This window comes from Cervus elaphus, chromosome 18 (genome assembly GCF_910594005.1).
Source record: "Cervus elaphus chromosome 18, mCerEla1.1, whole genome shotgun sequence".
In the NCBI taxonomy this organism is placed as follows: Eukaryota; Metazoa; Chordata; class Mammalia; order Artiodactyla; family Cervidae; genus Cervus; species Cervus elaphus.
In genome coordinates, this window is record NC_057832.1 from 100153647 (window position 1) to 100170124 (window position 16478).

At 38.3% G+C, this 16478-nt stretch overlaps 1 protein-coding gene across 3 annotated transcripts in view; it reads right to left on the bottom strand.

Annotated features, from left to right (window-relative positions):
* Positions 1-16091, bottom strand: part of TMEM209 (transmembrane protein 209) — a 28835-nt gene extending 12744 nt beyond the window's left edge. For 2 of the 3 annotated variants that reach the window (XM_043872799.1, XM_043872797.1), the window contains exons 1-9: positions 15842-15986; positions 14921-15057; positions 14727-14785; positions 13795-13926; positions 12900-13141; positions 11598-11799; positions 4294-4469; positions 3411-3482; positions 1181-1277 (exon numbers count right to left, since the gene is read on the bottom strand). In XM_043872799.1, the coding sequence (XP_043728734.1) occupies positions 1181-1277; positions 3411-3482; positions 4294-4469; positions 11598-11799; positions 12900-13141; positions 13795-13926; positions 14727-14785; positions 14921-15057; positions 15842-15904 (1180 nt within the window). In that variant the 5' untranslated portion in view covers positions 15905-15986. The other variant, XM_043872798.1, reaches the window with a different exon arrangement.
* Between the last annotated feature and the right edge of the window lie 387 nt (positions 16092-16478).

The window sequence follows — 16478 nt, forward strand, 5'->3', positions numbered from 1 at the left end:
TGGTAAAATGTGAAAGATACTTACTTTTATAGCTTATAAAAAAAATCCCAAAAAAGATAACTCTAAGTTCAAATAATACTACAAAGACCTAGAAAGTAACCCTTCTAACTTTGGAGTCAGAGAGCTTTGGTCTCAAATCAATGCTCTGTGACACTGGGCTAGTTACTTTACCTCTCTGAGTCTCAGCAGCCTGTTCCATAAAATAGGCACTAAAAGCTAGCTTTCAAGGTTAATGTGAATGTTGTGTACATTATATATAAAACATGTGGGGACTTCCGCAATGCAGGGGGCCCAGGTTTGATCCCTGGTCAGGGAACTAGATCACACATGCTGCAACTAAGTAAGACCCAGCACAGCCAAATAAGTAACTAAACAAAAAAATCTGGGTACTCAGTAAATAGGTGTTTTGTTGTTCAGTCGCTCAGTTGTGTCTGACTCTGTGACCCCTTGACTGCACCATGTCATCAAGCTTTCCTGTCCTTCACTATCTCCCAGAGTTTGCTAAAACTCAAGTCCGCTGAGTCGATGATGCCAGTACTTTAGCAATGTACAATTCTATACTTAACCCAGAGAATAAAGACTGATGAAAAGATACCCAAAGTAAGTGGAAAGTGTTAATATGCAATTCAAAGCTTTTACATACTTCAAAGAGAAATCCGTTCTCTAGAAAGATCTGGTTGACTAAAATACTCCTTATATTTTTGAAACTTAACGACTTAGCACTAAGTAAGTTACAGTATATATACTTTAGGCAAATTATATTACACTAAACCTTAACAGTTTTATTTTTAGCAGATAAACTGAAAATGGGGGATTTTAAATTAGCATTGTTATACATTTTTTATTCTTTGTACAATTTTGTAATTAATATCTAATAAGCGACTTGTATCTTGAATATACAAAGAACACCTACAACTCAATAATAAAGACAACTCAATTTAAAAATGGGTAAAGGGGAAAAAAAATGGGTAAAAGATGTGAAAAGGTGTTTTTCCTAAGAAAATATACAAATGGCCCAGCACATGGATAGATGTTCAGTATTATTGGCCATCAGGAAAATGTTTAAAAAAAAAAAAGAAAGGTAACAAAGGATGCTGTTAAATAACCCATTACAAGAAGAAATTTTCCACTTGGCAGATTCACTGAAGGAACTCAAATGCTGGGCTCTGTTCTCACATACCTCCTATTTGCAGCTCTGGACAACCCATTCGCCTCATCTGCGTGCTGACAGACTCAATCTCTTGTACAAGCGGCACTAATATTGTCTCATTGATCCACTAGGGAGAAATGAGATGAATGATTTTACACACATAATATTAAAGCATTTCTCAAAAGATTATTTTCATGAAAGTTTTTTTTTACTGTCTTGTACTTGAATATTAATAGAGTACATAGTGAAACAGAATGGAAGTAACAGCACTCGAAGTCTACAGAGTTAAGTAAATATGCCAACAGAATGTAAGTTAATGAAGTTATATTCTTAAATCAGATATGCCTGTTTGCCTGTTTTTTGAAGAAGATATAAAATTTACAGTTACCTGTGAAGTTTTTCTTAAATTCTTCTATGATTTTATATTAATACTTAGCTAAAAGGATCATCTTTAGTTTATACTTTTAGGGTAATTAGTTACATATTTATGCATGTAGCATTTTTTACTGGTTTGTGATTAGTATAATAGTTTTTAAAACTAGCATAACTGATTACCTCTCAGCAGGCTCCCTCAATTCCTTAACCATGTGGAAAACTGATATTATTATACTTAAAACTAGTTTGTGAATATTATACTATTCAGTTTAGGACTAGGAATTTCAAACGCCATTTTGCACGGCTGATCTCAAACTCATCCTGGTATGTGAAAAGACTGTCCAAAGAATACACACCCAAGCTGGTTTGTGTGTTATGGGTTTTGGGTGTGTGTTCAACACCAACTTCAACTACCCTTTCTGCTTCCACATTTCTGCAGAAGGATGAAAAAAAGTTTCAGATCAAATACAAGTTATACAATTCTTAATAAAATTTTTGAATTAAAAAACCTCTGAAAATGATGTGTTTTTATAATTTAGTTAGCAAGAAAATTTGATATATTGGCAAGACCTGAATTGAATTCCTGTGGAACTATTTTTAGACTTTATCTTACTCAGCATGATTGCTCATATGTTTTGCTGCAGAAACAATAAAGTGGTTGATCACTGAGTACTAAAAAGACCCTGCTAGTTTACTATAAAATATAAGGTATATGTATACACTGCTTTTCAAAAGAAACTACAAAAAAACCCCTAAATTTCAGAACATTGTAGCCTAAGGAATTCAGATAAAGGATTGTGTTTGCATTTCTTCCAAGATAATACTCCTGACCAAGACTTTGTATTTTAAATATAATAGCATTTTTAGATAAGCTTGTAATGGAAATAAAAGGAACTACAGTTCTAGACATCATTTTGCTTGTTCATTCTTCCAACATTTACTAAACGTATCCTACTTGCCAGCCACAATTAGGCTGCAACAAAATTGTCTGAGGTGCAGGATAGAGATCGAGGCCTCACTCCTAGAAGGCCTTACTGAGTAGTTCTAGGGCTGGCTCTGGAATTTTTAATCAAAAAAGCCAACCAGGCTTCTGGTTCAATAAAGTAGCCTACTATTTTTACCATTCCCGCTCTTGATACCCTATGTAAATTACAGCCAAAGAACAAAAAACGAGTACAAATGACTTCAATATATAATATTTCCAGAAGATGGGGAGTCACTGAGTAAATGGTGGAGGATGAAACAGTGGAAGAAGCTTCTACAGAGTCTAAGTGGAGCTTCCTGCAGTGAAGGAGGGGCCAATTTACCCCCTAGACCGGGGACATGTGGGTACTACAGAGAGCAATAGAATGAGGAAGGGTTGAAATCAGGGAACTCACTCACTCTGTATGTGGGAGAGCTGGCTTTTGCCAACCTCCAGACCAAAGATTAGAAGGCTCTTCTCATGAAAAATTGAAGAAAAGGATACACTCTGAAGTAGCTTCAAGTATATGTTATGTTCTTTAACACTGAAGTTTTCAGAGAATAATGACCTCATTTTTGCTTCCCTCACATGTCTAGACACACAACAGGCTCTGATAGGAAAGCTCTCTGAAAAGCAAAATTGAGATGTTGGGAAAGGGAAGATCTTAACAACTAAATACACTCTTCCTTTACCCTCTCAAGATACAGTGATTTGCTAAGTACTGAAGGGGAAAAAGTCCCAAGAATGCAGATACCATATGGTAAACGCCATGTTTATCCTTATGTGTGTCACCCATAGTGCACTTTTAGTAATATTTAATTCTGATAGTCTAATAATTAACATCTCCAATTGATATTCTAATAACTGACTTTGTATATGAAGAGGCACTAATATCGTCCACAGAGTAATATCAAAACTCACATTTCTGAACTTAGCTGTCCATGAATCCATATGATCAAGAAGTTGTCTATTCATAGTTACTCTTGCCCAAACCTATTAAAAAAAATGTTTAGAATGAACACTCACTGAGAAAAAGTCTTGCCAGGTTATCAGTCATTCCTTTTCCCACCCTCAGAAATATTTAGAATACTTTGCAAAAAACTTCATGATCAAAAAACTTCATGACCTGATTAACATGTAGTAGTTGCTACTCATGCACATACATTTAAAATTCCTTACATCTGTATGTTTAAAGAACATTCTTTCCTTTTAAGAAGAAAATTCAAACCCTTGTTTGCTACTAAATTGATGAAACTACAAAATGTTCTATATCAAATGTATATTCTAGTCAAATGTTCTAATCCAAATGTATTTTAAGAGCAAGAATCTTGTATATGTTAAGTGCAAATAAATACCTGAGATATCTTTTTATGAATGAGTGCCAGAAAATGTTTTAGGTAGGACACTAATGTTAACTCTGTGTCATAAAGAGTAAAATGTAGAATATAATTCAATTTTCAGTACACAAGTTACCTAGGGGTCTTTCTAGTGTTTGAGAAAGTAACAGTGAAGTCGCTCAGTTGTGTCCGACTCTTTGAGTCCCCATGGACTGTAGTGGTTTGCCATTTCCTTCTCCAGAGGATCCTGTGATCCAGGGATTGAACCCAGGTCTCCCACACTGCAGGCAGACTCTTTACCATCTGAGCCACCAGGAAGGCCCCTTTCTAGTGTATAATATGTGCCAAATTTACATTTCTAGCCAGTAAAAGTGGATGTCACAGAAAACAATTTCCAGAAGTAGAAAAGAAGACTTTCGAACAACCTGTAAATTACAAACATCAAGTCATTTTCATTTTCCATTTACCTCCTCTGCAGCTTGTTTAGAGCTGAGATCGGCTTCATCTTTGTTAGCACATGGCGCCTGAGATCTACAGGCAAGCTGATACTGAAACTTCTTCAAAGTTTGTGCATAATCCCCCATAGAACGACTGTAGTTCCAGAAAGTAGGACTGGTGGAAGGCGAAGTAGAATCTGGGCTTCCTACAATGATGAATGTAAGGAGTATCACAGTGTGTTGTAGTAATTTTGATATCAGGGGCTGGTATATGAGCTCTGGGTAGCTAGGAACCTATGCAATGGCAACCCAAGACAAAGCCTTCTCTCCTCCAAACATTATCTTTTCTTTAGAGAAATGGAGTGCTGGTGCTAAACATTAAAAAGAACTTTTTCTGAACAGTATCACTTTAACAGCCATAAGATTTCTAAGTGGTTGAAAGTGTCTGCTTATTTTTGTTGTAAAATTAAGCTTGTTTCATTCTCTAAGACTTTCCAATGATTCAGAGAGAAACAAAAGACAAATTTCATCAGGAAATAAATAGGCTAAGTTCTTGCTTGAATTTTTAGAAGCTCTTTCTGAATGGGCTAACTACAGCCTCCTATTAATATACTAGTCTTTTGGCTAGCAGCTAAACTCACTCTTCCCAGCATTACACTGTGGTCTATTTATAGTCTGTAGTAATGCTTGTGTTGTATCAAAAGAGACCATCTGCTGATTACACTTTTAAGTTTATCATTTTACTTTTAGGAAACGTAAACAGTCACATTTAGGGACTTAATACTACAGGGGACGTTACCACAGTACTTACCACACTTTAAGGTTTGTCTCCTTTCCCAAACAAAATTTGAGCTCCTTGAGGGCAGGGAGTAATTTTCTCCCTAGTATCTAGCACATGTGTGCTCAATTGTGTCTGACTCTTTACAAGCCCATGGACTATAGCCCACCAGGCTCCTCTGTCCATGGAATTTTCCAGGCAAGAGTACTAGAGTGGGTTGCCATTTCCTACTCCAGGGGAATCTTCCCAACCCAGGGATTGAACCCATGTCTTCTGCATTAGCAGGCAGGTTCTTTACCACTGCGCCACCTGGGAAGCCCAGCATCTAGCACAATTCCTTAATAAAAAGCAAATTTTCAAGGACAACTATATGATACTTTGTTGTTGTTGTTCAGTCACTCAGTCGTGTCTGACTCAGTGTCTGACTCAGTCGTGTCGGACTCTTTGTGACCCCATGGACTGCAGCACCCCGGGTTTCCTGTCCCTTACCATCTCCCGGAGCTCGGTCAAACTCACGTCCACTGATACTTAGGAAGAGTTTATTTTTTTCGAAGTCTAACTGATGTCAAAATATCAATTGATACTTCATACCCTCACAGAAAAATCACAAATAGAGACTACTTTTTTTAATCTTAGCAGTATTTTTGAAAGGCATGATTGTAAAATAATAAAACTGGTTTTCTTTTGAGGTTTAGAGGCATAGAGGATGAGAAATCATGAAAGGGCCATGTGGCAGTATTTCAAGTCACAGCATCGAAACCTTGGAGGTGAGCCAGTCTTGTGCTGGTAGCACTGGTGAAAGTATGCTCCACACTGGCATAAAAATAGTAACTATGCATAATAAAGAAATATCACACTTGGTGAGATATTTCCAAGCAGAACTTCTGGCAACAATGACTTAAAGGAATGAATTAATGTCAAGAAAAGTTTTAAACAAGTACAACGGCTAAATAAATAGGGAATTAAAAAGGAAGAGACATGGGGTCATGATAAGAGCAAACAGCTTACCCTATTTTGACTAATTATTTTTGACTGTTAACTTTAAAAATGATAATCATGCTTTCTGAGGGCAAACCTGAACTTAAAGAAAATTTTGAAGAAGACTGGCTTTAGATGACAAAAGTTCTATGCAGATGACAGAAATACATTTTTATATCTGTTGTACATGAGCTAAAGTACAAGGAAAATATATAGCAAGAAGTGACACAAATAGGGCCTCTCTGTAATGACCATCACCACCAAAATAGCACAAAATCCATAGCTGGACAACCCCGAAGACAGAAGAATAATAAAATATATCATTTAAATGAATAATGGAGCTTGCAAATATGTAACAGAATAGCCGCTAAAAATGAAGAGGGAATTGAAAACCAGAGTGGCCAGTGGCCTGTGTGTGAAGTGATGCTGCGGTTGCTCTGGAGAATTTTGTAGGCTTTGGGACACCTATCAGAGTGGATTTCAGTGCCTGGGAACTGGAAATGTGCATACAGGTCCAGGAGAGGTATTGGGCTAGACTGAGACCTCCTTCCTACCTCTATGCCCTGCACCTCGCACACAGCCGAGGACCTCAAGGGGCCGCATTCTCAGTGGATAAGGAAGAGAATATCTGTTCACTGACACCAGGAGGTAACAAGGAAGCCTGTCTCTCTTAGGTTGTTTTTAAAAAGAAATCCCCAGAGATTTAAAAATTACAGATCCGCCTTCATGTGTGTTTACAGTGCCCATTTACACTCCCTGTAAGGTCCAAGAACTTTCAAGCCCAGAAATTACTTAAATTAATTCAGGATCAATGATATTCCTCAATCACCGATAGAGGCAAATATGAAACTGCTAGGAGGAAACAAAAGGCTTCCACCCAGCCTGCCAAGGACAGAAAAAGCACAGATGAAACTCTACCGAAGATGAGCTTACCAAAAATGAAAAATGCGTATAACACAAAGAAACATGTCTCCAAGCAAATGCGTCAACAAGAAAAAAATGTTAGTATGTAATCTCCAAGAATACATATCTAAACTTTAGATAATGGAGCTATTGGACAGGAATTTTAAAGTATGCTTAAAGTGACTAAGAAAAAGAATGGAAAACATAAGAACAAAGCAAGATACTCTAAAATAAATCAGGCATATACCAAAGAGAAGCAAATAAAATGTTGAAACCAGAAAAAAAAAAAAAAGATTAAAAAACTCAGAGTTAAACAGCAGTTTAAAGTTTAAATTAAAAAGATAGAACCATCGGTCCAAACTGGATAAAACAAACTGTGGGGTGAGGAGAACAGAATGCTCTTCTTTATAGCAGAATGCCAAACTACTAAACGTACACTGAAGAAATGGAAGTATTAGAAAGTCTCCATTTTGCAACTACTACTGTAGTAACTCACTGGATCATCAATGGATGCTAAAACTGCTGGAGTGAAAGACTGCTTAAGGGAACAGGATAGTCATAAGTCTCAAAAGCATCATACTATAGATTGTTTATAAATTACAGAAGGGAAAAGGTACTATGAACAAACTGTGTCATCACTATGACCAGGAGATCCAATTTAACTTTGTCAATAGCGGGACAAATGATATCATCTATCCTCTGATGTGATGCACTGAAAGGAACCACCAGCTAAGTTTTATTCTTGCCAAAAAATATTTAAAATTAATCTAACAATGAGAAAACGATCACACAAATACAAATCTACCAAACCGGCCTTGTATCTTCAAAATATAAATGTCATAAAAGACAAAAAAGAGAACAAACACTCATAAATGGTCCAGATGAAAAAAGACTAAGGAAGCATGACAATTAAACGAAATATATGGTCCCTGACTGGATCTTCCACCAATAAAAGAAAAGAGCTACCAAGGTCATTATTGGATCCACTGGAGGAAATGTAAATATGAAGAATAGTAGTAACTTAAATATGAAAATCATATGGTAGTCAGAAAGGAAAATGTCCCTGTTCTTAGGAGATGCATGTGAACTACCTTCTGAGAAACCTGTGTACAGGTCAAGAAGCAACAGTTAGAACCCGATATGGAACAACGGATTGGTTCCAAATTGCAAAAGGAATATGGCAAGGCTGTATATTGTCACCCTGCTTATTTAACTTCTATGCAGAGTACATCATGTGAAATGATGGGCTGGATGAAGCAGAAGCTGCAATCAAGATTGCCAGGAGAAATATCAACAACCTCATAAATGCAGATGACACCACTCTAATGGCAGAAAACAAAGAGGAACTAAAGAATCTCTTGATGAGGGTGAAAGACGAGAGTGAAAATGTTGGCTGAAAACTCAACATTCAAAAAACGAAGATCATGGCATCTGGTTCCATCACTTCATGGCAAACAGAAGGGGAGAAAGTGGAAGCAGTGACAGACTTTACTTTCTCGGGCTCTAAAATCACTGCAGACAGTGGCTGCAGCCATGAAATTAAAAGATGCTCCTTGCAAGGAAAGCTATGACAAACCTAGACAGTGTATTAAAAGGCAGAGATATCACTTTGACAACAAAGGTGTGTATAAGTCAAAGCTGTGGTTTTTCCAGGTATGGATGTGAGAGTTCGATGATAAAGCAGGCTGAGCGCCAAAGAATAGATGCTTTTGGACTGTGGTCTTGGACAGGACTCCGGAGAGGCCCCTAGACTGCAAGGAAGTCAAACCAGTCAATCCTGAAGGAAATCAACCCTGAATACTCAGTGGAAGGACTGATGCTGAAGCTGAGGCTTTAATACCTTGGCCAACTGATGCAAAGAATTATCTCAATGGAAAAGACTGATGCTGGGAAAGACAGAAGGCAAAAGGAGAAGGTTACGACAGAGGATGAGATGATTAGACAGCATCACTGACTCAATGGACATGAATTTGAGCAAGCTCTAAGAGACAGTGGAAGACAGAGGAGACTGGTGTGCTCCTCTGTCCATGGGGTCACAGTCCATGGGGTCACAAAGAGTCGGACATGACTTAGTGACTGAACAACAAACAGAGAGTATATGTGAGTGCCCATTTTCTCATTATTCTCCAATAATGAGTTATAAATATGTAAACAGAGGAGGCTAAGACAAACCCTGTATAGTGGGACTGGAATTGGAGGTACCACAGAACTCATGGTTTTTAATACATATAGATGGATTCCCTGACGGCTCAGACAATAAAGAGTCTGCTTGCAATGTGGGAGAGCTGGGTTCGATCCCTGGGTGGGGAAGATCTCCTGGAGAAGGAAATGTCAACCCACTCCAATATTCTTGCCTGGAAAATCCCATGGACGGAGGAGCCTGGTGGCTACAGTCTGTAGGGTCACAAGGAATTGGACACAACTGAGAGACTTCACTTTCACTTTCATGGATGGATGGAGAAATATACAAGTGTGTGTATGTGTGTGTTTCCATATCTGTTTCCTAGCTGTCTGCTCAGTGGACTTAAGATTAACCATGACATATCCAGTGCACAGACATTAATTACGAAATATCTTTCTCCACTAAAAGCAAACATGACCCCTGGAAAAACAGACTAACTCCAGAGCTAGTTACTAGAGAAAGAAGAGCCTGGAATAGCTTATGGGAGGTGGGCTGGGGGTAGGGTTGGGGGAGGGGGGAGGAGTGTTCAAAGAATGATACCAGAAGAACACAGAAGCTAGACAATCACACTAGCCAAATCTGAGACAATCTAAGCATCAAAATAAATAACCTAACTGGAGGGAAAGAAGCTCTACCTTACAGGAGAATACTAACAAATACATATATTTAAGAAGTGGTTGCACAACAAACTGAATGTACATAATACTAAATGATACACTTAAAATGTTTAAAATGGTAACTGTTACGTAAATTTAACCACACACACACAAAAAGTTTATAAAAAACATAAAAGGGATAAATAAAGGAATGAAAAAATTAGAGAAATACCATGACAGCCAGTAATAATTAACTTTGAAAAGAATCTTGAAAGGGTGTTAAAGCTATTCAGTGAATATTTGATAAGGAAAAGGATATTTATAGTTTCAAAGTAGTTTTCCACAAAATATTAATACAGATTAATTCATACAAAATACTTAATAACCTAAAACCTATGGGCACAGAAGGCTTAAAAGTATACAGATGGACATAGATACACAGGCAAATAATACCCAAAAGAAAATTAGTATAGCTGTTAATGTCAGACACAACAGACTCAAAGGTAAAAAGCCTAAGAGATAAAGATAAAACTGACTAGAAGTATATTCTGAATTTATATGCACATAACATAATCTCATAAATATTTAGCAAATTTGACAGTTACAGGGAGACATTCATTGGGACACAATCAGTGGGTGCATTTAGCACACTTTCTTAGTAACAAATTAAGCAGAAAAAAGCTAATAAAGAATTTAAGAATATCATTATGAAGCTTGACTCAATGAACAAACATGAAGCCCAATATTTATAGACTATGCATTCTTTTCAACACACTAAGATCCACTCACAAAAAGTGGTCATAAATAGCAGGCCTAAGTACAAGTTTCAAAAACTATAAAAAAAAAGTAATAGGGTACAGATCAAAATCTCTAGTCACCGTACAATTAACTTAGGGGAGGGAAAAAAATAGATAATGAAGCCTTTCATTTCCCATATTTGGAAATTCAAAGCAACACCAATCACCAATAATACTTCCAAACAGTATTTCTAAATAACTTGTATAGGTCAAAGAAGAAATAAAAATGGAAGCCAGAAAATATCTGGCTGTGACAAAGGCAATGTAGAGGGTACACAGGGTTCTTTGTATTTTACTCTATAATTTTCAGTTTCCTTGAAATAATTCCAAATTTAAAAAGAAGAAAAAGCATGTATCGACAAATAACAAGGTAATATTGATTTGTTTCTTTGACATCTGTGGCACTTTCAGGCAAAATTAAATTAAAAATCAATAGAGAGAGTTCGAGTGACACAAAGAGCCATGGTCCAATAACCGGCTTCCTCATTGTGGCTGTGCTTTAGCACCAAAGGCACTTTCTGTGAAAGTTCTTGAGGGGGAAAAATCATCTCTCGGCTCGATAACCTAATTTGGTTTCAAATAATTGACTTTGTAATAATCAAATCCACCCCAAAGAGATTAAGATTTGCTAACATGGTTTCCCAAGGTAAACGAGAGACAAGTTAAAAAATGTTCTGAAGAAGAGCAGCACGTCTGGTGCAAATCCACGCTCCCTCCATTCTCCCTCCCACATCGACCTTCGCAAGAACTACCCCAGGAGACAACCCTCACTTCACCACGCCCTTCCACACACCGCTTCAAAAACAATTTATAACCTCAACTTCTAAACAAATTATAAATTACGCTGTATGAAAAAGCTTTTAACCGTAAATCAAAGGTTTAAGATTTCTGTTAGCTCAGCTCTATTTTACATCTTAAATTTAGGTGAACTTGATGCTAACAGCACAAAGTACAAAAACAAATTCCTCTGCTAAGCTACACAAGGTGTATTAGTAAAAAGACTTAAAACGATTATGCATGGGATCAAAGAAAAATAATAGATGAAAGATAACACGACACCCCAAATATGTATATTAGCTCAAAATAAAATATATACATACCCAGCTTAACTCTATGCTGTTTTTCTTCTTCACTTCTAAGAAAAGTATCCAAGGTTCGCAGGTCCGTCATGTAATCTTCTTTGTCAGTAGGGGAGTTGTAGACGGTGGGTGAGGAACGGTAGCGAGATCTCAATCCACTGCTCTCCACTGGACCAACAGTGGTAGGATACGGAGAAGGCGGAGAGGGACTATAGCTTGCCAGCTGCACAAAATAAAAGAACTTGATTTTATTTCTCTTTAATTGCTATTTCTTTGTCTTGGTTTTTGAACTTTCAAAAAGTAACACACCAACTAGAATGGTCAAAATCCAGAGCACTGACATCATCAAACGCTGGCAAGGATGTAGAGTAACAGGAACTTGGATTCATCGCTGGTAAGAATGCAAAACAGTAGTCACTTTGGAAGACAGTTGGGCACTTTCATACAAAACTAAACCACACAATAGCAAACATCCTGCTCCCTCGCCTCGCATTTACCCCAAAAAGCTGAAAATTTAAGTCCATACAAAGACTTGCACACAGGTCTTGTTTTCATTTCCAGACACTCCTCATTTAACAAGAGACATTAGGGAACCAACATCCCACATGCCATGCTGTATGCCCCAAAATAAAATTAAACAAAATAAATAAATAAAGAGTCTGCAGAAAAATCCTAGATGGTGACCCTCAGTACACTGTCTTTTGCAAAAGCTAAATCTTTTTTTTTTTTGAGGATTCTTTTAAGATGTGATATAAAGAACTTCTAACTGGTGTCCGGAAATCTGGATTCTATTCTTGGCTCTTTTTTTAAATTTTTGGCTGTGCTGGGTCTTCACTGCTGTGCGTGCAGGTTTTTCTCTAGCTGTGGAGAGTGGGGGCTTCCCTCTACTGTGTGGGCTTCTCATTGCGGTTGTTTCTCTTACTGCAGAGCATGGGCTCTGGGCGCAGGGGCTTAAGCAGTTTCTGCACGTGGGCACAGCAGTTGTGGCTCCCAGGTCTGGAGGGCAGGCTCAGTAACTGCAGGGCACAGGTTTAGCTGTATGGCAATCTTCCCAGACTAGGGATCAAACCCATGTCTCCTGTACTGGCTGGCGGATTCTTCACCACTGAGCCACCAGGGAAGCCCTATTTTTGGCTCTTAAATAGGCAAATTTGGGCAAGTCAGTTACCCACTGGTTCTGGGTTTCTTCATTGATTAAAAAAAAAGGAGTTTTGACTCACTAGGTGATTTTCAATTCAAACCTCCCACTTCTAAAATAGTCATCAGAATAGTAGTAGTAGTAAGAGAAACAGTAAGTAAAATAGTAGGAGATAAGAGTCCTACCTTGTTATAACCACTGATGGGGGAGTAGGTCACTCCGGGGCTGTAAGATCCACTGCCACCTGATGACAGACCTTGCAGCTGAGGGCTGTATCCAGTGATACAGCTGGTGGTGAACTTGGGGCTGGTACTGGGTGAGCGAGATGGGCTATAACTTAACACACTCTGACCCTGAATTGAAGGAGAAGGTGGAGAGGGGGGGATTTGGGCTGCTGCCAGATCACGTGGAGGAGTAGTCTGTACAACTAGAAGGAACAAACAAATAATTGAATGTAAGTATACTGCCTGCCAATGCAGGAGACACAACAGACAAAGAGTTCGACCCCTGGGTAGGGAAGATCCCCTGGGGGAGGAAAAGGCAACCCACTCCACGGACAGAGGAGCCCCGAGGGCCACAGTCCATAGATCAAAAGTTTGACCAGTGAGTTTCAAAGAGTTGCAAAGAATCCGTCACGACTGAGCAACTGAGCACACATATGGTAAATAAAATTTCTATGAAAACAAATGAACTGAATCTTTTTTGGTCAGGGAAACAGCAAGTGTGACTTGGTTGTTAATTTACATAAAGTATTATCAAAGGACACAAGTGGTTGTGGTTGTGTGCCATTTTCCATCGACTTCAAAATAAGAAACTGGCTTTAATGCAGCAAAAATTAGTCATTTAATTGTAATTGTAATTAAACAATGGAACAAACTTCCATGAGGCTATGAATGTTATTTAATTTATATAAATAGGAATGATAATCACTGATCTTAAGACAATTTATTGTAAAACTGTTTAATACAGTTGAACCAGGTGGCGTAGAAGTCCCTTCTAGCTGAGTTTATGAGAAAATTAAATTGAGAGATTTACTGGCAAACTTTCCCCTCACCTTTGCAAAAGGTATAAAACACTTACCAGCTGTTTTCAACCCTAAAAGTGTTTGCTGTCCAGGGCTAACAACCAGACTTGTTGGTGCCACAGTGTATTTGAAATACCTCCAAAAATCAAATAAGGCATTTAGACTGAAGAGAGATGCAAGGGCAAGCTCTGGAAGAGAACAATTTATTTTTTAAAAGTGGAGTGGAACATTTAAATGGGGGAAACAAAACCATGCATACTTCAACAAATTAACATCAACAAAATTAAAAACTGTATTCTTATTCCTCATAACAGTTGACATTTAATGAATGTCTATTATGTGTAGGGCATTTACCAGTGAGTTTCAAAATATTAATCCTTACAACCTTTTAGAATAAACACTTTCACCTTCATTTTAAAGCTCTGCCAACAGTTGTAAAGAAGTCAGGTGACTTTTGCAATAGCACACAGCTAGTTGCTGAAGCCATGATTCTAACTCAGGTATACAGATTTCAAAACTCTTGCTCTTCCACTTGCCCCATCACTTCCCTATCAGACTTTAATGTGTGTATTAGACTTTGGAATTTATTTTAATGGGCACAAAGACTACTGAAGAGCAGAGAGAGGAAGAAATGAGGAAACTGAGGAAGGTATCAATGGGAGAAAAATCTGGTTGGTCTTGAAAGGTGAAAAGGTAGAGAAGTAAGGAAAGGTAATTCTGGGAGAATAACAAATATTACCAGCTCCAAAGTTTATTTTTCTTCACAGAACTCATGATTATCTGGAATTGTACTGTTTATTAACTTGATTGTCTCTTCTACTAGAGTATTCCTTCCATGAGGGTACAGATTTCCTGGTGTATTCCCAGTTTTGGGAACATAGCAGGCATTCAAATATGTGTTGAATGAAGGGATGAATACTAAGTTGAATTTAACTTGAGTGCAGTTTTTCATTGGGAGTAACTCTAAATCACAGTGAAAATTACTTACCTATATACCAGAGGGGCCAATATGTCACATTATAATAAGAACTAATCAATTTTCCAGTCCTGAAAAAAAATCAGAAAGGTTTTTTAATATTAAGACACACACACACTGAAAATCAAAACACAAAACCTGTGGAACCAACTGTTGGCCTCTTAAATTTTTAATTTTTTCGCATTTTTTTGGGCTAATTAACTTACATTTCAGTATATATCATTCCAGCCATAGACACATTTAGGAGTCCCCAGGCTAAAACCACCTTCCTAGCTTCTGTTTCTCTTCTCATCTTGATGGTTCTGTCAATAAGAGAAGCACTTGGGTTTGGCTCCCCTTGCATCTGTTCAAAATAAAAAAGCATAGGAATTAATCAAAAGGAACTACTGCTCCATTTAAGAAATCAAACTTGTCTATTATTGTTGTTCAGTCGCTCAGTGGGTAACTTAAAACTGCACATACTTTTCCTCATCTTTCAAATGTTTTTCCAAATTGTTTTTACCCTTTAATATTAGTATATGAAAAAGGAACCCTAAATGACAGCTTCACTGGCACCACAGTGTGATCAACAGAGAACTGGGTGGTCCCTTCAGAGAGTACTTTAACATTTCCAATAAAGAAAACTGTCTTACTTTGCAATTCAAGGGTTAGTGTTGTACAATTACGTTATATTGTGTTTTTGGAATATGTAACAAGGACCAGGCCAGGGCTATAAGAAAGCCAATATACCAAGTTTGGTGAGAAAATATTCCAAATAAAATATGTCATTATTCTCCTGCTACATGTTTGTGCAGAAATCATTAACTGCCTACGATCTTTACCAACTCTGCAACCACGCCATCTCTGTTTTGTGTTAAGTATAAGGATTTAAGTTTTAGAAGGGCGAGTATTCGCGGTGTGAAGGGAGTAAGGGTGAGTGGGGACAGTGAGCAGTTTTGGTCCACACTGGGATCTATACTTCCTCTGTTTCGCTAGGCCCAATCTCTTGCATTCAAGTGTTAAGGCCTGTTCCTGCTCTATGGAGTCGTATCCCATTAAGTACAGACCAGTGCCCTTCCCGCCACCCTGACCGGAGTCAATATTCCTCAGTGCAGAAAGCTTCCCTCCCTGGCTGTCCCAGTACAAACTTTAGCAACTCCTATGGTTTCCTTCCTCCCTTCCACTACGGGCAGTGGGTGGTCTGGCCACATTCCCCTTTGGCTGAACCCTCGCCAGTTCCGCAGGCGCTAAACTCCTAAGGCCCGCGCGGACTCCTTGTCCAGGAAGCACAAAGATGACCCCGAAAACGCACCGTGTTCTTCGGCCGGAAGCGGCGGGTTCGCGCCACTCTCCACTGCACATGCGCGAAACCAAGCTCCACAGCGAAATCGACCAGCTCGTGCGTCTACAGTTACCGGAAGGACGGGACTGTCTCTTCTCGCGGGAAGAGGAGGCGGGGCGGGGGAAGGAGGCTAGGAGCGTTACCAAGGAAACAGCCTCCGGATCTGTGGCTCCCACTCTGGTGCGGGGAGAAAGCTGAGCAGCAAAAATTCAGACCAGGTTCTGAACCCACAGTAAAAAGTAATAACTATAACAAGCTGATTTTCTATATATTAATATCATTTTAGCTTCCTTAGGGCGTTTATGGACTCATATTTTTGAGCAGATTTTATTAAGCAGTGTGGGTAATTGTAGGATACAGAGTGCTTGGTAATGTGTCCAGACACCGTCAGCAATGAGAAAGCATTTTTCACACCTCTGTGTTAAAAAAAATTAAGTGTCCTG